General features: G+C 51.4%; 1 protein-coding gene across 5 annotated transcripts in view; it reads right to left on the bottom strand.

Annotated features, from left to right (window-relative positions):
• The window catches only part of TDRD7 (tudor domain containing 7), a 53,211-nt gene extending 47,668 nt beyond the window's left edge, over positions 1-5,543 (bottom strand). Inside the window, exons 1-2 of one of the 5 annotated variants that reach the window (XM_074857228.1) lie at positions 4,762-5,541; positions 1,750-1,971 (exon numbers count right to left, since the gene is read on the bottom strand). In XM_074857228.1, the coding sequence (XP_074713329.1) occupies positions 1,750-1,956 (207 nt within the window). In that variant the 5' untranslated portion in view covers positions 1,957-1,971; positions 4,762-5,541. Of the gene's footprint in view, positions 1-1,749 lie in introns of all 5 variants that reach the window. The other 4 variants (XM_074857229.1, XM_074857227.1, XM_074857230.1 and 1 more) reach the window with 4 other exon arrangements.
• Between the last annotated feature and the right edge of the window lie 15,317 nt (positions 5,544-20,860).

The raw sequence follows: 20,860 nt of genomic DNA, 5'->3' as shown, positions 1-20,860 counted from the left end.
GAGCAGTCCCAGGTAGCTACCAGCCCATGCCAGTGCATAACCACACCTCCCACCCTCTGGTCAGTGTCTGCCACTCCGAACAGCAGAGGGTCATCAAAAAGCAATGTGGGCTCGGTCTTTCCATCTCTCCTGCCTTCCAGGCGCTCGCAGAGTGCCTCTCAGTTGCTTCAGTCATGCAAAGCATAGTCGGCGCTCCTAAACCAAAACAAGTCCTGCTCAACTACCTCAAGACTCCTGTTTAGTAGCTTTCTCCTTTTCCACCTCCTAAAGCTACGTTCCACTCACTCCTTACAGCTGCCACAGAGAAGGCACCACCTCTAGTGCTATCCAAGAGTCCACAAGGCTCTCAGCACACATTGTATGAGAGGATAAGCAAGGCTCTCAAGGGAATGGGAAGATACCAGATTACACCCTGCAAGGCCTGAGTTAGAAACAGATGGCTATCTGCCAGAGCCACCATGATGAGAGAGCATTAAACTGCAGCATCACAGATGTTCCCAGAGGTATTGCATTCATGTTACTGATATAGCTGTAGCCAATACAGGCTTGGAGCAAGCAAAAAAGAACCCCAAACTTGGCTACCTGCTGCAAAAGGGCAAATTCTGATGGTTGCAAAAATGCAGCAAGGGACCTTCTTGCTTAAAACCAGCCACATTTCCAGACACCAGCACAAAACTCAGGACACCTCTCATCACACTCTTCACAGCTAACCAGGAAGACCTACCTCTGAGCTCCCAGATGCTAACCCAACCAGCTGAGCCAACAAGGGACCTTGGCCTTAAGTGTTGTCTCTCCAGACCTGCTGTGACAGCCATACATTGTGCCAAACATCTGCTAGCTTTCTCCTCTCCCATGGTCTACACTGACTTCCGGTACCCAGACACGGCTCCAACAAGGGAGAGGCTTCAAGCTCTCCACTCAAAGAGATCATCTACAAGTCATGCAGCTATACCAACCATCAAGAGAATGCCTTCTGACTCAAAACCAGGAACTCCACACTATTGGACAAGGAGGCTTGTGGTCCTGGCAAGCCGCTTCCAAGCTGGCAGCCACCAGGAGACACAGGCTAGCGCAGCAAGGTCAAGGAATAAGGGAAAACTCTCCCATCACACTAATATTCTCTGCTCCACCTTCTCCTTGACTTCTTGTCCCTTGCACACTCACTAAACTGAGGCATTGCGACTTCTGCATCACGGCACCTCACTTGCATGGGCTCCCCCTCACCTTGGCAAGTCTTCAAAGTCCTGCAATTCAATCCAAACACGACTGCTAAGCCTAAAGCAAGCACCACCAGGCTTATAAGCAACAGCACTCACAACAGTTTCGCTGTAGGAAAAAGATGACGCTAAACCCCAGCCTGAAGAGATCATCAAGACACACACACGCAAGTTAACCTTCTTTAAGGTCCTAGGACAATCCACCAATATCCCTCCAGAGTTAGAAATGCTGAGACAGGGACCAGAGGTCTACAGTCACAGAAACCGTCTTTCCAGACAGAACTCCTGTTTCTGGGAAAATGCCCTGAAACCTTTCATCTCTTGCAAACGCAACTGCTCGGTCTGCATGCAGAGGCAGGAAAATAAGGGGCATGTGGTCTATGCTACAGCTTCCACTTCTCCCAACATTAATGCACCACACACATGCTACAGTACTCTTCTCAGAAATCCATGGCACAGGCAGAGGTAAACTCATGAACCATGCATGCTTTACAAATACAATAGCCATTTCTGAACTGTGACTGATTCTTACCTCTCCCATTTTGTTCCCTTCCATTCTGACCACTCCTGGGATGCTCTCCAAGTAGCCTTCCAGTGTGCCATGTCCTAGGTGCCTGAAGGGAATCCACTCGCCAGTCAGAGATTTGTATTCACCTTGAAGCTCTGACAAAGGTATGCCATTTTTAAAAGCATGAAGAACAGCTCGCAGTGTTTTTGCAATAAGTTCAGGCTCCTGCATCTTCACCTATACCCCCTTCACCCCAAAAGAAAAATAAAAAAAGCATTTTTACATACACAGGCTAAAAATACTGGCTTTTACTAGTCAACCTCCCTCCCCAAACAAACAAGGATTCAGTGACTCAGTGGCTCATCTTTGGACACTTCGATACTTCTGGGTACACTCGGGTACCTGGTCCTGCCAACCAAGCATAAAGTGGTATGAAACACACGGGACATGACACGGCCGAAAAAAGCAGCTAAAGGAGCACAGCAGCCCCTGTGCACGGGCTGGCCCTGCCAGCCAACCACCACAGACCACGTGGCCAGAAAAGGGGTGGCGCTGCCAGGCAATTGGCCACGTGTGGGGCCAGGACTTCCACCAAAAGTGGGGCACGGCCCCTCGCCCTCCAGCGTTGGCACCCAGTGCTCCCTCCCCTCCTGCCCCACGGTGACACTGGTTAGCTCACAGCTGCTCCTCCCTCACACGAACCTGCTCCCCTGCACCAATGCCCACGGGGTGCATGTCAGCTCCTCCATGGAAACCCCATGCACCCAGGCCACACCACGTCTTACCCACAGGCACACGATGCCTCAACTCCACAGACCCCTCTTCAAACAGAAAACCCAACAGAAATGAAACCTGCTCCCTGCAAACTGGCAGAGCAGGAGCGCCACAGAGTCACTGCCAACACTGCCCCGTCACACTGCCAGGTGACCACCCTATCCAGAGAAACGCGCGCCCACCCTTGAGGTGCTGGTAAAGGCTCAAGCAGTCCACTGCTTTACTTCTAACAGCGCCTTCCCCGGTGCCACAGGCTGCCTTCAGAAAAAGACTTACCTGCCAGCAAGGGCTCCTGCCCGGGAAGGCTGGGCAGCACAGGAGGTGGTTTCAAAGAGGGTGCCAGAACTACCTAAAGCCCTCCCACCCCTCCCAGCTCACAGGTGTGCGCACACTCAGGGCTCCTCCAGGGCCACCAGCTATGCTCATGAAATGGTGGGGAGCTCCAGGCACAAGTGCTGCTGGGCAGATGCTGCGCTCCTGGACAGGCATCCTTCTTGCAGGCGCTCACTCACGGCAGGGGCAGTCTCGCATGAAAAACCTGGCCGCCATGATCGCAGACCAAAGCCAGACAGAGCTCTCACATGACCCAGGACCAACCCCGCTCTCAAAGCATGTGTTGCACACAGGCTCAAGTCTTGGCACTGAGCACACTTGTATGCTTGAAACACCTTATCTTAACCCTCTAGCAACTAACTTGTGACACCAGCAGAGTCAGTGGTTCAAGAGAAGGCAGTGTTACTCTCCTCCAGCCTCTCTAGCTCAAGATAAAACAGAAGAGTCCCTCACCTCCAAGCACACAGAGGCGAGCAACTGCCACTCGCGTACCTGTGCGCTGCTCTCCAAATGGCAGCAGCTGCCTGAACCCCCAGTACCGCTATGCGGGACACCGTGTAAAGTTAGTCTGCTGCTCTTTGCAGAAGCAGCCCCTCTCCCCTCATGGTTTTCCTTTTTTAGAGGAAATCACCCTGGGCAACAGCCTAAGTCCAAAAGGAAGAGAAATCCCAACCCTCAGCACATTTCGGACACCGTGCCACATGTTTCAGTCCACACATGGACACTAACCCTGTCCCTACCTTCCTGCACCCAAGTTCACAACAGCCCAACTCAGGTGCTGGGCAAGGAGACACAGCATTAATTGCTGTTCTTCACTGTTCCTTGAACAGTTTTGCTTTATGCACACACAGCACTCTAACCTGACTGTGTCTCTCTGATTCTTACACACAGGTACACCCACACACCTACACCTATGCAGACAGCCCTGCATACACCTGTGTTTACACATGCATGGTTCCTTACCCCAGCAATTCCTGCCTTTGTCAGTCCGGTGTGTTTCACCGACTGATCGTGGAACAACCTCTGCCACACCTACCTTCACGGCATGCCCTGCCCAACTACAGGCCATTGCATTACTGCGCCCAGAAGGAGGAGCACACGTTGAACACATGCACTTGCACACCTCCAGACAGCCACGGGCAGCAGCCACGCTAGGCATCTGGATCCCTCCCTCGTCCTTTCAGAGACTTAGCAGCTGGTGAACACAGCTTCACAGGATGCCCCCCAAAGAGTCAGAAGAGGTGGTGGTCACCTGTCAGAAGGAAAAGATCCACGAAGTTTGTATCTTCTTTGGACCCACTCAGTGTCACAGGGACATCACGTGCTGGACACATGCATAAGCAGTTTAAAGTTTCAATTGTATTAAAAAAACAAACACCCAAACACTGAGAAGTACCGCAAAAAATGCATTTTGTTTGCAGTTGTGTTCCAAGGCACATACATGCAAGAGACATGGAAAAGGCAGTAAGAAGCATTACTTGGTCCTTTCTCCCTTTCTTTTAAATAATATACCCAAATCCTTATTTTGTTAATATGGCTCTTGAAAGTCCTCTTACCTGACCTACCTGAATAACTTACTGCTCAGGAGAAATTAATGCAATATCCATTACAGCTGGGCAAAGAGTGACAATGAAGAGAACCTACAATAACCTGGGAAAGCAGTCTCAAAAGTTGATTCAAAAGATGAAACTTCAACAGAAAAAGAAATGGGGCAGGGACATGGGGGGGATGACAGCAAGCCACCATCAGATAGCTCTGCAGTACACCAATACAAAGGAACTGCGGTAGATCAGATATAGCAAACAGGATACCATAAAATATATCCTCCTAAATTACCTTATGAGGAGCAGTCAGGAGGACAATTCACTTAAACAAGATGACAGATACTAGGGTACAAAGGTTAAACTGAACGCAGTCTTCAATTTATACCTGAACAACATTCCCATTCCTATAGCTAGTAACAATGCAGAAGATTTGCAGTGCAGCAATGGTGACAATAAGTAACACACCGATACATTAGCAGAAAGCTACATAGGTCAGAGTGGCTTCTGAAGCTTTCTTAAAATTCTTTTCGTGGTCAGCTGCTGTAAGGTTATGTCATTCTACAGTTATGCCATTCACCCAGCAGCTCAGTCTCCAGACGGGAGGACATTTCACTGGAAACACAGCCCGAGGAGCCTCTACCAGTAAGTCAGGGCACATCGTTCAAATGAGTCTTCTCCAGCATCTGAACAGAAACTTTTTGCAGTAACGGACAACCAGACTCCAGTTGCAAAACGGTCTCCGTGCCGCAGATTATTACTCAGGCTAACAGAAAAAGGAAGTGAGGATAGTTTTCCTGCTGAGAAGGATGAACTCCCCAACAGCCACGCAACCCTGCAGAACACAAGTCTCCTCTGAAGACAGAAAGTAGCCACTAACCCGCTGAAGTCCGGACACTTCCTCCGTCACAAGGGAGAGCCACAGAGGAGAAGCAACCTCCCGCGGACCGGCAGAGCCTGCCCCACCGCCCTGCCGCTCCCCCCAGCCCCTGAGGGCTTACGCCCGGCGGGGCTCCGCCGTTTCCTTACCACCACCTCAACCCAGGGGCTTTCAGGCACCACCCAAAGTCTCTTCCCCTGTCGTCGCCGCCGCCGCCGCGGGCCGGGCCGGGCCGGAGACGGGCCGAGAGCCGCCGCCTCCCGGTGACGGGTCGGCGCAGCAGCACCGCCCGCTGCCCTCGCGCCGAGGAGCGGCCGCGCGGCCCCACCCAGCCCCTCCCGCTCGCACCCGCCGCCGCCAACCGCGCGACACCTGCCGCGCCCCCGCCCCGAGCCGCTCGCCACGCATGCGCCGGGCGGCCGAGCTGGCGCCGTTGCTCCGCCCGGGCCGGCCGGCGGCGCGTGCGCGCCCCCCGCCTCCTCCCGCCGGCGGGAAGGGGGCGCGCACGGCCCGCCGGCGGGGGTCGCCGCGCCGTAGCGGCGGGAGCCGAGGTGGGGCTGCCCTGGGGCTCCGGTGCGCGCCGTGGGAGGGCCCCCCGCCCCGCCGGTGCCGCCGCAGTTCAGCGTTGCCTCCTCCCATGGGGCCGGTGACACCTCAGTCCTGTTACGAGACAGCAGCTAAAAGCGCCTTCGTGAGGGAGAGACCGAGGAACGACAGTCAAGTGCATCCCTTCTACAGAGAACGAAGGTTTTAAATGAGCTCACTTAATTGCCTCGATTTCTGAGTACTGAAGATTTTTCTATAGTTGGAGCTGTCTCTTGACACCCATACAAAACCATTGCACAGGTGCACCCTCCATCGAGGAGGGGCTGGAGGCTGGTGGGTGCCTGGGCATCTTCGGGGTCTCGCCTGCATTGCCCCGGGCCCGCAGCACCTTCTCGGCAGGCCTGTGCCTCCTGAGCCTGTACCCCGGCAGCTGCTGAGCCCCAGATGCTGCGCGTCTGTGTGGGCAATGCTGCATATTTGAAACCTTTAGATCCCACAGGTTTGGCTTTCGTTGGGTCCAGCAGTGTTCCAACCGCGTGGCTGATTGGTGCCCCACACAGAGGGGCAGAAGGTGGTCACCAGCCATATGCCATCAGGCCTCTTGAAGCTGACCTCGTGAAGTTGGCTCTGTCGCCCACCACCAGTGATGGAGGGCCCCTCACCATCCTGCCATCAGGGGGCCCTGACACCCTGCAGCTTGCCTGCAGCAGCGTTCTCTTCCCCGCAAATGTCATCCACCTCTGAGAGCCAGCCCGGGGGGCAACATCGGGTCAAGCTGCATGATGGCAGAGTGATGGAGGGCTGCCAAAGCCAAGCCAGAGGCTGGCCCCACAGAGGGAGACTGCAGGGGCACCTGCTGGGGCAGAGGTGGAGATGCTGAACCTCACCTGGAGTGTGCCTGCAAAGGCCTCCCAGTAGTGACTACCACCAAGATTTGGTGACAGCTGCCTTCTGCCACAACAATGACAGCCCCCAGAGACTGCTTTCTGTCAGAGTCCAGTATTCTCTGACCAGGCTTTCTTAGATACTCCACACATGGAGGGTCCAATGCTTAAAACAAAGTTTACTCATTTGAGGCTATTTGCATTTACAAGGATTTTCCATTTAGCAGGGTGATACAGCAATCACAGTATAAATGCACATTACATTTTGCAGACTATTGCATTTCCGATATACTGTGGAATTACAATATTGTGAATCTCATTACTGGTCTCTAGAATATGCTCATTGTCACAACACTGACTGTCCCTAATTGCCAGGAAGGGATATGTGGGTTGCAGCCAGCTCAAGCCTGGAGCTCTCTCTTTAGAGGTCCTTTGTTCATTGTTTTTGACATTTTTGTACTTATTGTTGGGATGAGACACATACACACTCCCTATGCTGGTCTGCGTGAGGTTATTGCCATGGAGTCTGCAATGTGAAGTCTGTGTCCCATCTCTTCCCGCTTGATGCCTGTACTCTCTGCTTCTTGCCGTAACTTCTCAAGGCCTTCAGTATCACGTCAGGCCTGTATTTCTCTCACTGCGTCATTGGCTAGTGCTGCAAATACCTCATTCAACATAGAGCAAGTGCTTGTTACAAAATTACAGTCACACTAATCAAAAGGAAAAATAAAAGAAACAGACATATCGGTTATAAATTTAGCTGTTGCATCTAACACAAGTAAAACAAAGTCGCGGGCAGGACAAGAAACGTTCACACAGAGCAAACTTTGTAGCCCCCAGCTGGAGGCCTTGTAAACTCAGTATAGATTGAGCCATTACTTGTTTCAAGTGCCTCACATAACGCATATAAAACACAAAACTACTATACTTGCTTTGCTAAATTACTATGATAAGGTGTAGAGCCAAGTTGAGAACTCTTGCAGCTAAAGAGACCTAAACAGGCTCCATGGCGGGGAGAATAGTTCTTCCCTCGTTACCCTCTGGGTCTGGTGGAGCAAGCCCATACGTACATGGAACTTGAAGGTACAGCCACTGTGGAGTGAGGTTCTTCTGGCAGGACGCATAGCTCAGCTTCTCGGGCTTGCCTGAGACTTTGTGGTGTTTGCACTGCTCCAGCTCTTAGTCATAGGTAGAGTCACAGCAGGCAAAGTCCGTGCTGAGAGAGTGACAGGGCTCTGCAGAAAAGTGTAAACCAATAAGCTAAATACCTCTTACAGTTACCTGCATAAAAAATTTAAAAAGTTTATATTGATTGGAGTCATAGAGTCATAGCATTAAACAGACCTAATGCATACACACGCTGTGTTGTTTTAACAATAAGCGTACCCTTAAAACTAGTTAAGGGTATACTGTTCTGCTTAAAGTCTGCATTTCCCTAAGTCAGGGACAGACAGTTATACAACTGTTCTTTATGCTTAGCTCATTCAGACAGTCTGTCTGAAACAAAGGCATCCTCTGGTTCCCTCTGGTATTGAAATGAGTTTGGCTTCTTTTGCAACTTGTGGTCAATCACTCCACTATTGTCCCCTAAGCCACAAGGACATGGAGCCTCTCCTTAACTCCTCAGAGCATGCCTCCCCTGCCTGTGTGTGGTGTGGGACAAAGGGGTCCTTGAACCGCTCACGGCCCTGTGACTGCAGCAGAAACTGAGAGCTTCTTTGGAGCTCACCAGATACTAGCAACTCTCCTGAAGCTTGCTGTCCTGATGAACGTGAGGAGATATGAACTGGACAACCAAGCCACTGCTGGGGACATACAGCTGCTTCTTTATGAGTCTCACCAAGCAGCTCTTCCATGAGCTTATCAGCTTTGCCCAGTCCTCGTGCAGGATGGATGCCTACAACCGCATGTGCTCTTGGCAAGCATGAAGGAAGCCCCTTGGTCTCACTGAGCCTGGCAGCTGCCACAATGGTGACCACACCTCCAGCAACAGCCCCAAGGCCATCCTGTGCCAGTAGCCCTTGGATCCCTGGGCACAAGGAGCTTCCCAGAAATTCATACATCATCACCCATAAGGTCCCTGCAGCATCATCATTTCCCCAGCACCTGTGGGGAGGCTCTGATGATGGAGTGTGTCCAGCACGTCCATATGTTCAGCTGGAGCCCTGGTAAAGCCAGTAGGGTCTTCTTTCCACACACCTCGTGGCAAAGGAGACCAGCTAGAGATGTTCTAGGTGATCCCCCACTGCTCCTGGAAGGAGATAGAGCCATGGGGGAGGCCAAGGGAGGACATGGCTCGTTGATGTGCCGGGGGCTGCAGCCAAACCTGCTCTGCTCCCGGCAGGAGCAGCCAGTGCTCACCTAGAGTCCCCAGCAGCCCAGGAGGAGGGAAAGCAGCTCCGAGGCTTGTTCCCACCATGGCAAGAGCTAGCCATGACTCCAGTACTGGGAAGGAGTGTGGGATCAAAGCCACAGTGCCAGTGAGATGGTCAGAAATCAGAGACAGGAGCAGGCAGAGGAGCCAAAGAAAAGGGCAGAGGAGGAAGTCAGGACACTGACAAGTTACAAAAAAGCCAAAGAGGCTTTGAAAGTTGTGGGAGAGGTCAGCAAGTCCCAATGCTGCAGAAGGACTACAGCGAGAGCACCTGAAGGAACAAAGACAGAAACTACTAATCTGGAAGAAACAGTGCCCGAAGCAAGGCCAGGAGGCGGGAGTGAGTGAACACACTGATGGGTATTAGATGCTGAGGGCATGGGGTCAGGCACAGAAGACATAGGCCCATGTGCAGGAAAGAGTGAAGGAGCACCTGTTGTCTTGTTTCCCCAGACAGTGAGAGGTCTATGTTTTGCACCCCGAAAACGTCTTTCTCATGTGCTCCTCAAAATGTCTGTGGATAGGAATTGGCCTGAACTAGGTGTCTGCAGGGTGCTGGTCAACTCTGCCTTTATCTGTCTAGTCAGGACTTCCTCTCATTCTTTCCCCCTCTCTCTCTCTCTCTCTTGCAACTTGGTCCTAAAGTCCAAATAAAACCTTAAATGTGAAAGTGTTTCTTAAATGTGAAGTATTTGGTTTCTGTTTCTTCTGGGCACATCTACACTGTTGTGGTAGTGAAGCCCTGGGCACACAGAGCAGAAGTGTAACACTTTCACCACATGTTCCCAAGGCTTTGCTGTAAGATGATCACGATATGGAGAGTAACCTGGTCAGACTGATGATGATGCTTGCAGCATGCAAACCTGAACAGCTGAGAGACAGTTTAGGAAGTTGCTCCTGGACATTTCTCAGCTGTTGGTGAGTGAGCCACAGAGCTGAGAATGCTTGCCTTCAACCTGGTCTGAACCACGCTCTGGTGGCTGGCATAGTGAGAACTGGGCAGGGGCAGCTTTGTGAGCTGTCTTGCTCTACTGATCTCTGAGAACACACCTGTTTGTGCAAGTCCCCAGTCTATGCAGCATGGTCTTGCTGCAGATCAAGCCTAACACAAGGAGCAAATACAGGCAGTTACTTGCCTACAATAATTTGATTACACTCAGTATGTTCCTTAGCCCTGGGCGGGCAGCTAACAAGCAGTGAAAACTTGCAGGAGACCTCACCATGCTGGGTAATATCAAACACTTAAAACACAGGTGGCTCTGTATTTGCCCACAACTTTAAAAGTCTTGCACATTCTCAATAAACACACAAAAGAATCAATAAATGCACAAAGGTTAATGTAGGGTTTGGTCTGCAAAGGCTGCTGCTTGGCCCTCTGCCAATCTGAGCAGGTGAATGGACATGTTCACGCAGGGGACAGTCTCTTGCAGGCTTCCATTTCCAGCACTGTGAGACAAAAGCCTAGACCAAACAAATTTCACAACACTAACCTTATGTACCTTGGTAATCAGGTACACCACCAGTATCAGGTCTGACAGGAAGTTTCTGCTGTGGGAAAGGCACTCGACGCAGCTCTGGGAGCAGCTTCTTCTCTCAGTTTCCTAAGCCCACAATGGCTGTGGTTCACTGAAGTGCACAGGACTAAAACCTGCACCTACAGCAAAACTACTGTCAACTACCAAAACTGCTGTCAGTGACAGTGCAGTGCTAGCTGTGTCATTTCCCTTAATGCTGCAGTGTTCAGGAGATCCCCTGACTATCTCAGCATGGGGCAATGGGCAGGCAGACGCAGAAGAGGACTTTGAATGCTTTTTACCATTGAAGCTTTAATACCAAGTTGAGACTTACGCATTCATCCAATACATGATGTTCCCACAACAAGTGGGTCTAAGAAATATGGACTTCCTGAGTCTTTCCTTCTAGCAGGTGACCACCACCTCCTCTCACTCTTTGTAGCTCTGTTCACCAGCTGCTAAGTCTCTAAAAGGACAAGGGAAGGATCCAAATGCCCAGTGTGGCTGCTGAGCTCCTGTGAGCTGAGGGAGGTGGGAGGGCTTTAGGTAGCTCTGGCACCCGTTTTGAAACCAGCTCCTGCACTGCCCAGCCTTCCCAGGCAGGAACCCTTGCTAGCAGGTTTCTGCCACCATTTTGTGGGAGGGAGCTGCCATATTGTTCAGTGTTGCAACCCCTGCTTGCTTTGTACCAGAAAGTGTTCTGATATAAAAATATATACATTTATATCAATGCATACAATAGATACATAGTTAGAAATATATGTATAAAGGAGTGTATTAATATTCATTTTTATTTATATATAGATGCATTAATTATATATATATTTATAAAGGTATACAAATGAAATGTTTATAATGTAAAAGCATACGTATAAAGTGGATAAACCAGTCTTTATTAAGAGCTAATGGAATTAATAATTAAATGTGAATAAAATGTAATTAAACAAATGTAAAAGGCAGCTTTGGGCCCTCCACTTTGCAGAAGAAGCATTGACCTGTGAGGGTGGCATGGAGAAGTTGGAATGTGCTTGAGGGCCACCAAGCAGGCCTCAGCACAAACCCTGTCATGTGCCAAGAAGACAGCTGTCCTGTGAGCCAGACTGGGAGGGCCCCATGCCCAGGCAGAGCCCAATGGGATGGTCATGCAGTATCACTGGGGCAGGCATTGGATGGCCCTACCAGACATGGGCAATACAGTCTGTGAAAACAGAAGGCCAGAACAAAATTCCAGTGTCAGAAGAACATGTGTATGAGGACAGTGAGGAAAATACCTTAAGGGGATCCCAGAAAACACCACGTGTGCTTCCTTATCCTTAGGTCAAAGCTGTAGATAAAAGCCAGAAGATCAAGCATGCAAACAAGACTGGCCTGTTAGACAACAACATTCTGCAAGGCTTCTGTGCCCTTAGGGACCAGAGCTCCTGCAGAAAGAACAAATGAATCAGTAGCAGCAGTGTTGCAGAGCTTTTCAGCTCAGACCATGATTATTTTGGGGCCCAGAAGAGTCCCAGTGATGATGGTGGTGATAAAAGGTCTGTTGGGGGTTTTAGTTTTGAGTAACAGAGAAGATACTCTGCATTTTGTTGGGAGTCTCATGGTGCTTATGGCCCTGGGGGATCTGACCCATGCAGAAATGCTGAGCAGGGCAAAAGGGCTGCATGGCAGACCAGTGTGGTCTGTACACAGGAGGGTCATGCCAAGCCGCATCACCTCATCTGAGGATGTGCTACATGTTCATGCACACATCATCTTCCTATCTGAGGGTATTTTTAGGCAAACAACAGTCTCATATATCGCAAGGTCTGTTCCCATCTATCTGTTGAAAGACATGCTGAAGGAGTATGTCCTGGGCAGACATTGAGCGGGGCTGGTGGGTGCAGTTGTGCACTGGCATGGGCTGGTCACAGCCTGGGACTGCTCCTGCATGTTTTGTGTACCTCTCTGAAGCATGGAGAGAGCAGAAGAGGGGATTCTTTGCCCCCCAGGTCATGCTGAATATGTGCTGTGTGCGTGTTTGCATTTAAGCACAAACAAGGCTGTCCATCCAAGCTCTGACACCACTGCTATACGTTTTCATAGGTGTTGACTGCACAGCGGGTACACCAGCTGATTTCTAAGCAGGAGCTCCTCGGAAGGGAGAACTGTCCCTCAGAAGGAGAGGCCCCCCCTCCAATGGCTGTAGGTTGAGCCAGCCCAGTGCAGATGCTGGGTGTGCGGAGGAGGAGGAGAAGGACAAGCTGGAGTGCGCTGCTGGACACCACGAGTGTTGCCTTGTTCCTAGTGTTGTCATCCATTGCCCATATTTCCCTGGGCTACTTGGGACAGCCTGAGAGACTGAGGAGAACTCTCAAGCAAGTTGTTGCTGCTTAGCAATGGCTTGCTTTTTTTGTCTTGGCACTTGTTTTTTCTGCTTTGGTTGTCCTGCCTTGCTTGTGAGAAAAGTTCCTGTCTGGAGCTGCTGTTTGCTAAATTTCAGAGGTGCTGGCCAAGTCTCTGAGTTTGTCCTGCCTCTGTTTTACCTGTGCAGACATGAGCAGTGCCTTGGGAGTCTGTTGTCCTGGTTTGGGATAGGAGGGAACAGGGCAGTCTTGTAAAGCAAGATGGTGGGTATGTGGTATTGGAGTGAGAAGCCAGGCTGTCCCCTGGTGGGGCCCAACCTAGTAAGGGAAGGTGATGAAGAGGCTCTGGTGAACCTGGCTGTCTGCTTTGCTGATTTCTGGGGGGCACTGCAAAAGGAAAAGGAAGTCTCCAAGGTCTGAGTCAGTTGCTGAATCCTCTTCTGAACTGCCTGCAGGCCTGCATGACCCAGCAGTTACAGGCATGGAAATGGTTGCAAATCCTTGTGAGGGCTGTGGATGAGATGTTACTGTGCTGCTGCATCAGTGGGGTTTCCCAGGATCAGGCCCAGGCAAGGCCCATCTGCTTGCAAGTTGGCAGCTTGGAGCAACTGTGGGTCTCGCAGTTTGTTTGTATTCCCCTGTTGTCATCTGTAACAAAGGCTTTGCTGCTTCTTGCTCTGCTGCGACCACGCCAACCGTCTACCCTCTAGCTGGGAAGCTGAACTGTTGACTCATATCCCAGTTAAACGACAGTGATTGTAAACACACATTGGTTCACTGTCTTGCACAGCAATACCCCTTGGAAGTGTTTGAGCCCACCAAAACTGGTGTGGTACAGCCAGCAAGTAAAGAGTGAAGTGGCGCAGAGCTTGTTTATGCCGGTGTGGCCTGAAGGCCAGCGTGGCGTGTTCCTCTGCAGGTGTTATTTGGTAACCTCTGCTGTGTGGTGGGAGTTTGGGAGGAGAGTGCTTGCAAGCCAGGGTAGAGAAGAAGAAACCTTTGGGCGGTGGCGCAGGAGGTGACCGAGGAGGTGGAATTAGGCTGCATGTGCCACACCTCTGGGAGCTGCTGGTGCTGTTGGGTGCTAAAGGGCAACCTGACTGTGGGTTCCACCTGAGACGTGACCTGTTGCGGCACCTCACAGGTACATGGCTTTTCCGAGAGGGTAAGGGGAGATGGGTCTCCTGTTCTTTCCCTGCTGCAGCACAGTGGTGGGACTGTGGTTTGTGAGTTGTTGGGTGCGAGCCGTGATGCTGTAGCAGAGACTCACAACGGTGGCTGAGAGCGTCCTTCTTAACCGTCTTTTGGAAAAGTATGGGCTCCCTGGAGGAGTTACCTGCAGTGCTTGAAGTCTCTCTGGGTTGGGTGGAGGAGAGCACTACTCACAGCTACATCTGCAAACTCTTTAGGAAAGCCCAAAGGAACTTTGCGACAGCCCAGGCCTCTGAGCATGCCAGAAGAAGGCAGCAAGAGGCCTGTTCCTCGCCCTCCGCGAGGCAGAGGAGTGGCGTGTGGAGTGGTGAAACCCGCCATGGAGAGTGCCCGGTCTGCCTTGCCGCCAGCTGCTGGGAGCGGACCGTCTAAAGAAATTCCCATGCAGAGGCACGTCACTGTGGTAAACAGGTCAGTGTGTGCACACGTGTGTGAGTGAGTGAGGTGAAGTGTGGTGGGCCCTTGGATGCTGCCCATGCCAGTGGTGGCTTTTGGGATGTGGGAATGCAGGCTCCTGCCCTTGCAGAAGGTGAAGTTTGAATGGGGGTTGGTACCCGGGAGGGAGACGGGTGACCCTTTGCCTTTTTGGATGCTGCCATAGCTCCCCTGTGCTCTTGGCCTGCTCCCACGTCTTCTGGGGAGGAATCTGGCCAAAGGTGTCACAGCAGAGGTGTGGGGGATGTCGCTGTTTCCCAGGCCCGGGAGGGAGGGAGCTGCTGTGGCGGGCACGATGAAAGCAGAAGGAGGTTTGTGTGTAGGTGTCAGGCGATGCTGCGTGTTGAGGGTCGTGGCTGTCTGCCCTTTACCCCTTGCCTGACTTCTGCGTTGCAGCGTTAGTGTTCGTGTCCCTTGTCGGCGTGCTCGGACCCAGCAGCTGCCCGACGGTGTTTGGGTGAACTGAGCTGAGGGCTGGAGCTGCAGTTTTGCTGGGTTAGCGGTACATGCTGGTTTTCAGCCCGCTTTGAGCCACTCTAATCCAGGTGGCTTACCCAACTGCTGCCCCATCATTTCTCTTTCAGTGTTGTTTTCGGCTGCCCTGGGCCATCAGCTGATGGTGGCGAGAAAGTGTTTGCTGCTCCCTCATTGTGGCTGCGCTAAGTCCGCTGGAGCTGTGATTGTGGTGGTAATCCTCTGCAGGTCACCGGCCTGGGTTAGAAGTCAGCCTTGTGTTGAATGGAAATGGCAGCGGTGTGCCGCTTCCACAGCGGCGTAGCTGTGAAGTGGCACGGAGCAGAGTGACAGCTTAATCCTGCCGTGGTGCCTGCTCTTTCTGGAAGACTCACAGAAAGCAGGCGCGTCCTGCCCCAGCCGCCTGCGTGAGTCCCGTGTGCCTCAGGGCTCTGGGCGCCAGAGGGGCAGATGTGGATGCGCTCGGAGCACTCATGAGAGCAGCAGCCGCTGCAGCTTTTGTGCCTGAGAGCGTAATGTTGTACTGGTGGCTGATAGCACTGACCCGTAACCTTCCTGCTGCTCCGCAAGGGGCCCTTCGTGATGGCAGTGCCCTGCTGGTCGTGCTTTTTAGGTGGTTCCCCAGCGTGCTGTTGGAGCGGGCAGGTGCCCCAGGGAGGGGGAGGCATCCTGGCCCTTGGGCTGTTGATGGCTTTGATCCCCATATCCCTCCAAACCAATGCCCATGGTGTCTGGCCTGGGGCTGTGCCATCGCTGTCTGGAACTGTACCCCTGTGCAGAGTGCCATGGGGCCTGGCCTTAGGCATGCTGGCCATGAATTTCAGACTCCTACTTGAACAGGAGAGCTAAGAGTCCTATTCTTGAAGGCCCGCAGACCTTTGCCACCAAGGCTGCTCCCACTCTCAGCACCCTGGGACCTGGCCCCAGATCAGTGCCGGGCTTTATTTGCCACTGCTGAGTGCTGGGGCTTGGCTCTCATGCTGTTAAACACCATGACCTCCCTGTGCTGGGTGCTGCAAGACCTGGCCCCCACTGGCTGTGCAAGACATTGTTCCCCAAGCTCAGCACCATGGGGCCTGGCCACTGGGCCGTACCTTGGGTTGCCCTGCATCCCTTTGCAGGCAGCTTTCAGAGAGCCAAACTACCAGTGCCACATTTTCCCCTACAGGGGACCAGGTCCCTTGCGCCCTTCCTCTGTGGAGCCACTGGCTTGGCAATGCTCCCCCAGCATGCATGCCCCACTCCAGAGCAGAATGGCACTTGCAGAGAAGCACCCCACGCCTTTCTGCCGCTCCTCCCAGCAGTGCTGCATGCCGCTCCAGGGGCTGGACCACCTCGCTGCCCTGCAAGACCCAGCTAGACTTGCCAGTGATGCACTCCTCAGCAGCAACAGTCCTTGGCAAGGGGCAGGACAAAGCAGGAGTCTCTGGGGACCCTACTGTGGGAGAAGGCTCAGCTTTCCCTCTCCCCCAAGGTGCAGCCATAGCACCTGCTTTTTTTCTTGGGAAGAAGCTGGACAGCCCATGCTCTCCACGCTGCAGCACAGCATGGCACTGCAGCACCACTGCTGCTCCCAGCGGTGGGTTCAACATGTCCTAGTGTAGGGAGGCGCCCCATGGCAGGGATGGAGGCAGGCACCATGGAGTCGACAGCATAAGGGACCATCAAAGAAAGCTCTGGAGACACTGGGAGAGCAGCCTTAGAGACCTGTGCCCTCAGCACCCCACCTTACTGCCTTTTTTTCCTCCCCAAACTGATGATAATTTCAGAGGAGGATGACTTTAAAAAAATTGAACAAGCTTTTTTATCCATGACCCAAACAGTTATAGCATAAGCATCTTTGCATAACTACACCCCACCATTTCTTTCACAATAATTTTTAACCCACAGCAATAGGTTTCTGAAAGCGTTTCCTAATTCAGTCAGAGGGTTTTGCTATCCTCAGTCAGAAAGCAAGAGGGCAGCAACTGCCAGTTTAACCGTGAGTACAGTTAACTAGACAGCAAAACCATAAAGCTGTGCCCAGCAGCAAATGGCCTTGTTTGTATATAAAAAAGAATTGCCAGAACTAAGGTTCCTGTTTTAGCACCGTGGTACTTCAATGATACTGCTTCATTTTGTGGCAACACTTAGGATAAAACTTGGCAGACACCTGGGAGGATATTTATAATTAACAGAAACTAAAGCAGCTCCCTCTAACAGGCAGATATAACTGAGACTTTGGACATGTTTTAGCAGGCTGCAGTTTAAAGTTTATGACCAGAGCTGCTGACACACCACAGTTACAAATTTAAAGCGATTGAAAAAAAATCCACACAATGTTCACTTATAACGCAAAGAAGCCTGAAAAAAAAACAGTCAAATGTTTCTAGATGAGAGCAAATATGGCAAGTCATTGTACAGAACAGTGACACAGGAGTGACAATGAGTCCTGGGAAGGGAATGGCTGATGAGGAGTTAGGAGGAGGGTGGAGGTGCCAGGAAGAACCAAAGGTTGGGAAGCTGAGGTGGAAGAATGCAGAGGAAAAAAGTATTGCCCAGTCAACTGAAGCAGTCTCCTCTCCTGTAACAGGACTGATGGAGGCTCTTCAGTCCTGGCATCAACTAGGTGAGGTCTGTTTCCACACCTTTGTTGCAGATGTGCTGAGACTCTGTCAGACAGCTCCCTCAGCGTCCAGAAGTTTTGTTCAGATAGGGGATGCTGGGGTGCAGCTGTGTGGGACTGTGGCTTATGAGACAGAGTTGTAAGAGACTTGCTACCAGCTCTGCTCCGTCTTTTGTAGAAGAGGCTGCTGCAGCAGAGAACACCAAGTCATCCTGCTGAGACAGAGAGATGCGGGAGCAGGACCTTTGATGCAAGGTTGTGTAGTGACCCATGTGACTGGATTATTTTGTTTCAACTTGGCCAGTCTGAAGCAGGACTGGCCAGATCCATGGCCGATGTCCCTGCTGCTGGGGATGTTTTGTGCCCCCAGAGCTGCTGTGGTTGCTTGTGCTTGAGGAATTGTGGGAGGGAAAGCCCCTTTGAGCCAGGATGTCCTGACCTCAAAACAGTGTACAAATGAGCATTATCCCCAGAAACCCTGGGATCACACCACCCTCATAGGTAGCTGGCACAGACCCAGAGACACTGTTCCAGCAGCAGGGCCAGCACTTGCCTGTGTGAGTGGCTGCTTGTGGTAAACAATCACTTTGATTCATAGCACAGGTTGGCTGACAGAAGCCGTCAAAGTGACAGAGCTTGTCCCTACCCCATTACCCAGTCCAGGGTGGGGTACTGTTCGTGTGCAGTTTCTCTGGGTGTGTTTTCTGATGCCCCTGCTGACACCCCCTCTTATTACAAGGGCCCCATGATAAGTCAGCAGGCTCCTGGTCAGAGCACTACTCTGGCCTGACTCTGTGCCTCATCCTCGCAGGCTGTTCTATCTCCTTATTAAACACTGCCTATAACTGTTTCGTTGTTGTTGTTTTTCCTCTCTCTGTGATGCTGTAGCAGACTTTTAAGCTGGATTTCTTGGTTAAGAGGTGTGAGAGCCAGGTTCTGGATAGACCAAGAGTATGGTGCCAGCTGCAAGAGAGGCCTGGGAAAATTGAGAGACTGTTCAGCAGTGAACTTTGAGACCAGTTAGTTGGTGAGAAGACACAGGGTTGGCCCATTTGTACTATTCACATCATTCCTGCTTGCCCTCTATACGGGTGCCTGCAAAGGCATTGCTCTATGCCTGCATTGATCTGTTTGCAACATGCTGGTCCTAGGAATGAGGAAACGCAACCGCTGCCACCATGCATTCCAGCATTTGGTCATTCAGTCTCAGCAGGACGAATCCCCTGTGTGCTACAGTCCACCAGTTGTCTGAAACAAGACAGCATCTGTTTCAGGGGGTCAAAGTTGTCATCCGATGATCAATTTGATGTCAAAAATGGCTTCAGCTGCCCTTCAATTTAATTTGCTTGTGACTTAATTATTTGTCTAAAAGTCTTTTGCTTAGCTGTACTTCAAAGTGTATTTGTCCAACTGGTGACTAAATCCACTTGGAATTCAAACAGGGATTTACCATGGTCAAAGCACCTTTCCCATTCTCAGACACTAGTCCCCCTTCATGGGAATGTGGCACAGCCAGATTGCAAGGCACAATCCTATATGAGCAGGAAGGGAGGGACTACTGGAAATCATCCATTCTGCCTGCAAACCAGATCCTTGCTGTTCTCTCAGCTCAGAGGAGGGCAGGCGTAAAATTCACTGGTAGATCATCATTGATATAGGCACAACATCATGGCATCTTTGAAGCACCGGAGTTCCTGGATGTGTATTGTGTGTGAATACTAATCCTCCACTGAAGCTTATGGTGCCTCACCCTGAAATGGCAGATAACTTGACCTGGTACCTTTTCTGCCCACAGGCCACTTCAGACATGCACTTAAACATGGGGTGCAACCCTCTGGATACCCAAACAGCCCCTTGTCCCCCAAATCCCTCCAACAGTGAATTTCTAGGTTATCTGGAACCCCAGCTAGGGAGCTCCTCCACTCACACTTCTTTCCTTGTTTTCCTCTTGCCCTTTGGCAGTGAGAGCACTCTCATTGAGGCTTGAGTAGATTTTGAGGCCTCCCTGCAAAAGGGGAGGACTGAGGATGTGCCTTTACCCTCATTAAGCAACTTTATAAGAAGCCTCACATGGCAGCTGCACCACAGCATAGGTCTGCTGGCTGCCTCCTGTGGGCAGGTTGGGGTGTCATGCCCACAGCTTCGAGGAGATGTCTGTCAGATGTGATGCCAGAGCCTCTAGTAGTGCTCTGCTAAGGAGGATCAGTTTTATCCCTGCCTGGTTCTTCCCAGTTACTGGATAATTAGATCAGACTTTCTTTTTCTGGACTCTGGACAAGGATGAATTTTTTGCCCCTGTATCCTGAAAAACAAAGTTCACCTCGCTCACTGCATGCTGTTGTCTCACAAGGTGTACTACAAGCCAACCTGCAGCATTTGGAAGCACTTCACCACATTTAGCACCCACAGAGATTTCCCAAGTTCTCCAGATACATGTGTTTTACCCACTGGACAGCCTGTCTGGCTCCTGTAATTGCATATTTGAAATAGGTGCTGGGTTGCAATGTGTGCAGAAAAGAAGTGCATACAATGTGAAGAGCAGTATGTTTTAGTGTGCCACACCACCACTAGGACCTGAAGAACAAGTGGAAAATGCTACTTTGCTTTCTCCAGTTAACAGAGAAAGGGCATTTTTTTCTTCCATTTTTAAGGCAAGCTAGTAGGCATAAAGCTTCGTTAAATCATGAACACTTCAGGTTTGGGTGTTTTGTGGTTTTTCTTCCACATGAAGGTCAATGTTTTGTTTGCTTCCCCTCTTTTCCCAGAACAGTAGTCCTAAACTGAGTTTTTATATATATGTTTTATAAATGTAGTTGTAGCTGCTTCAGAGCTTGTTGATTTGCAGCCCAGCAAGGAACAACGAGGTTTACCCTGAGATGCTAGGGCAAAGACAAGCTCTCCCCTGTTCTACACGCAGCTGTTGAACAGAGTGGGGAGAAACAATTGCTCCATACCAGAAGAAGGGTTACTACAGCAGGGACATCCTAAGAGGAGGTGTCAAGCAAGTGGACCCCCATCAGCAATGAGAGGCAGGCCAGGAGCTGATGGCTCTTGACTTCCAGGGAGGTGTGGGCTGTCCACCCACAGTAAGGGGAGTTTCCATCTGGGCTCTGCTCCCTGGACAGCCCTTCCTCTTGCCCCAGCTGACCCCCTCTCCAAGCCAAGGTCCATGGGGTCTGGCCCTTGGGTTGTGCAGGCCAGGCCCATCACTGCTCACCTGAGCC

Source organism: Strix uralensis, chromosome Z, assembly GCF_047716275.1.
Source record: "Strix uralensis isolate ZFMK-TIS-50842 chromosome Z, bStrUra1, whole genome shotgun sequence".
Lineage (NCBI taxonomy): Eukaryota > Metazoa > Chordata > Aves > Strigiformes > Strigidae > Strix > Strix uralensis.
The sequence above is the reverse complement of the archived record's forward strand: the minus strand, read 5'-3'. Positions and strand labels throughout refer to the sequence as shown.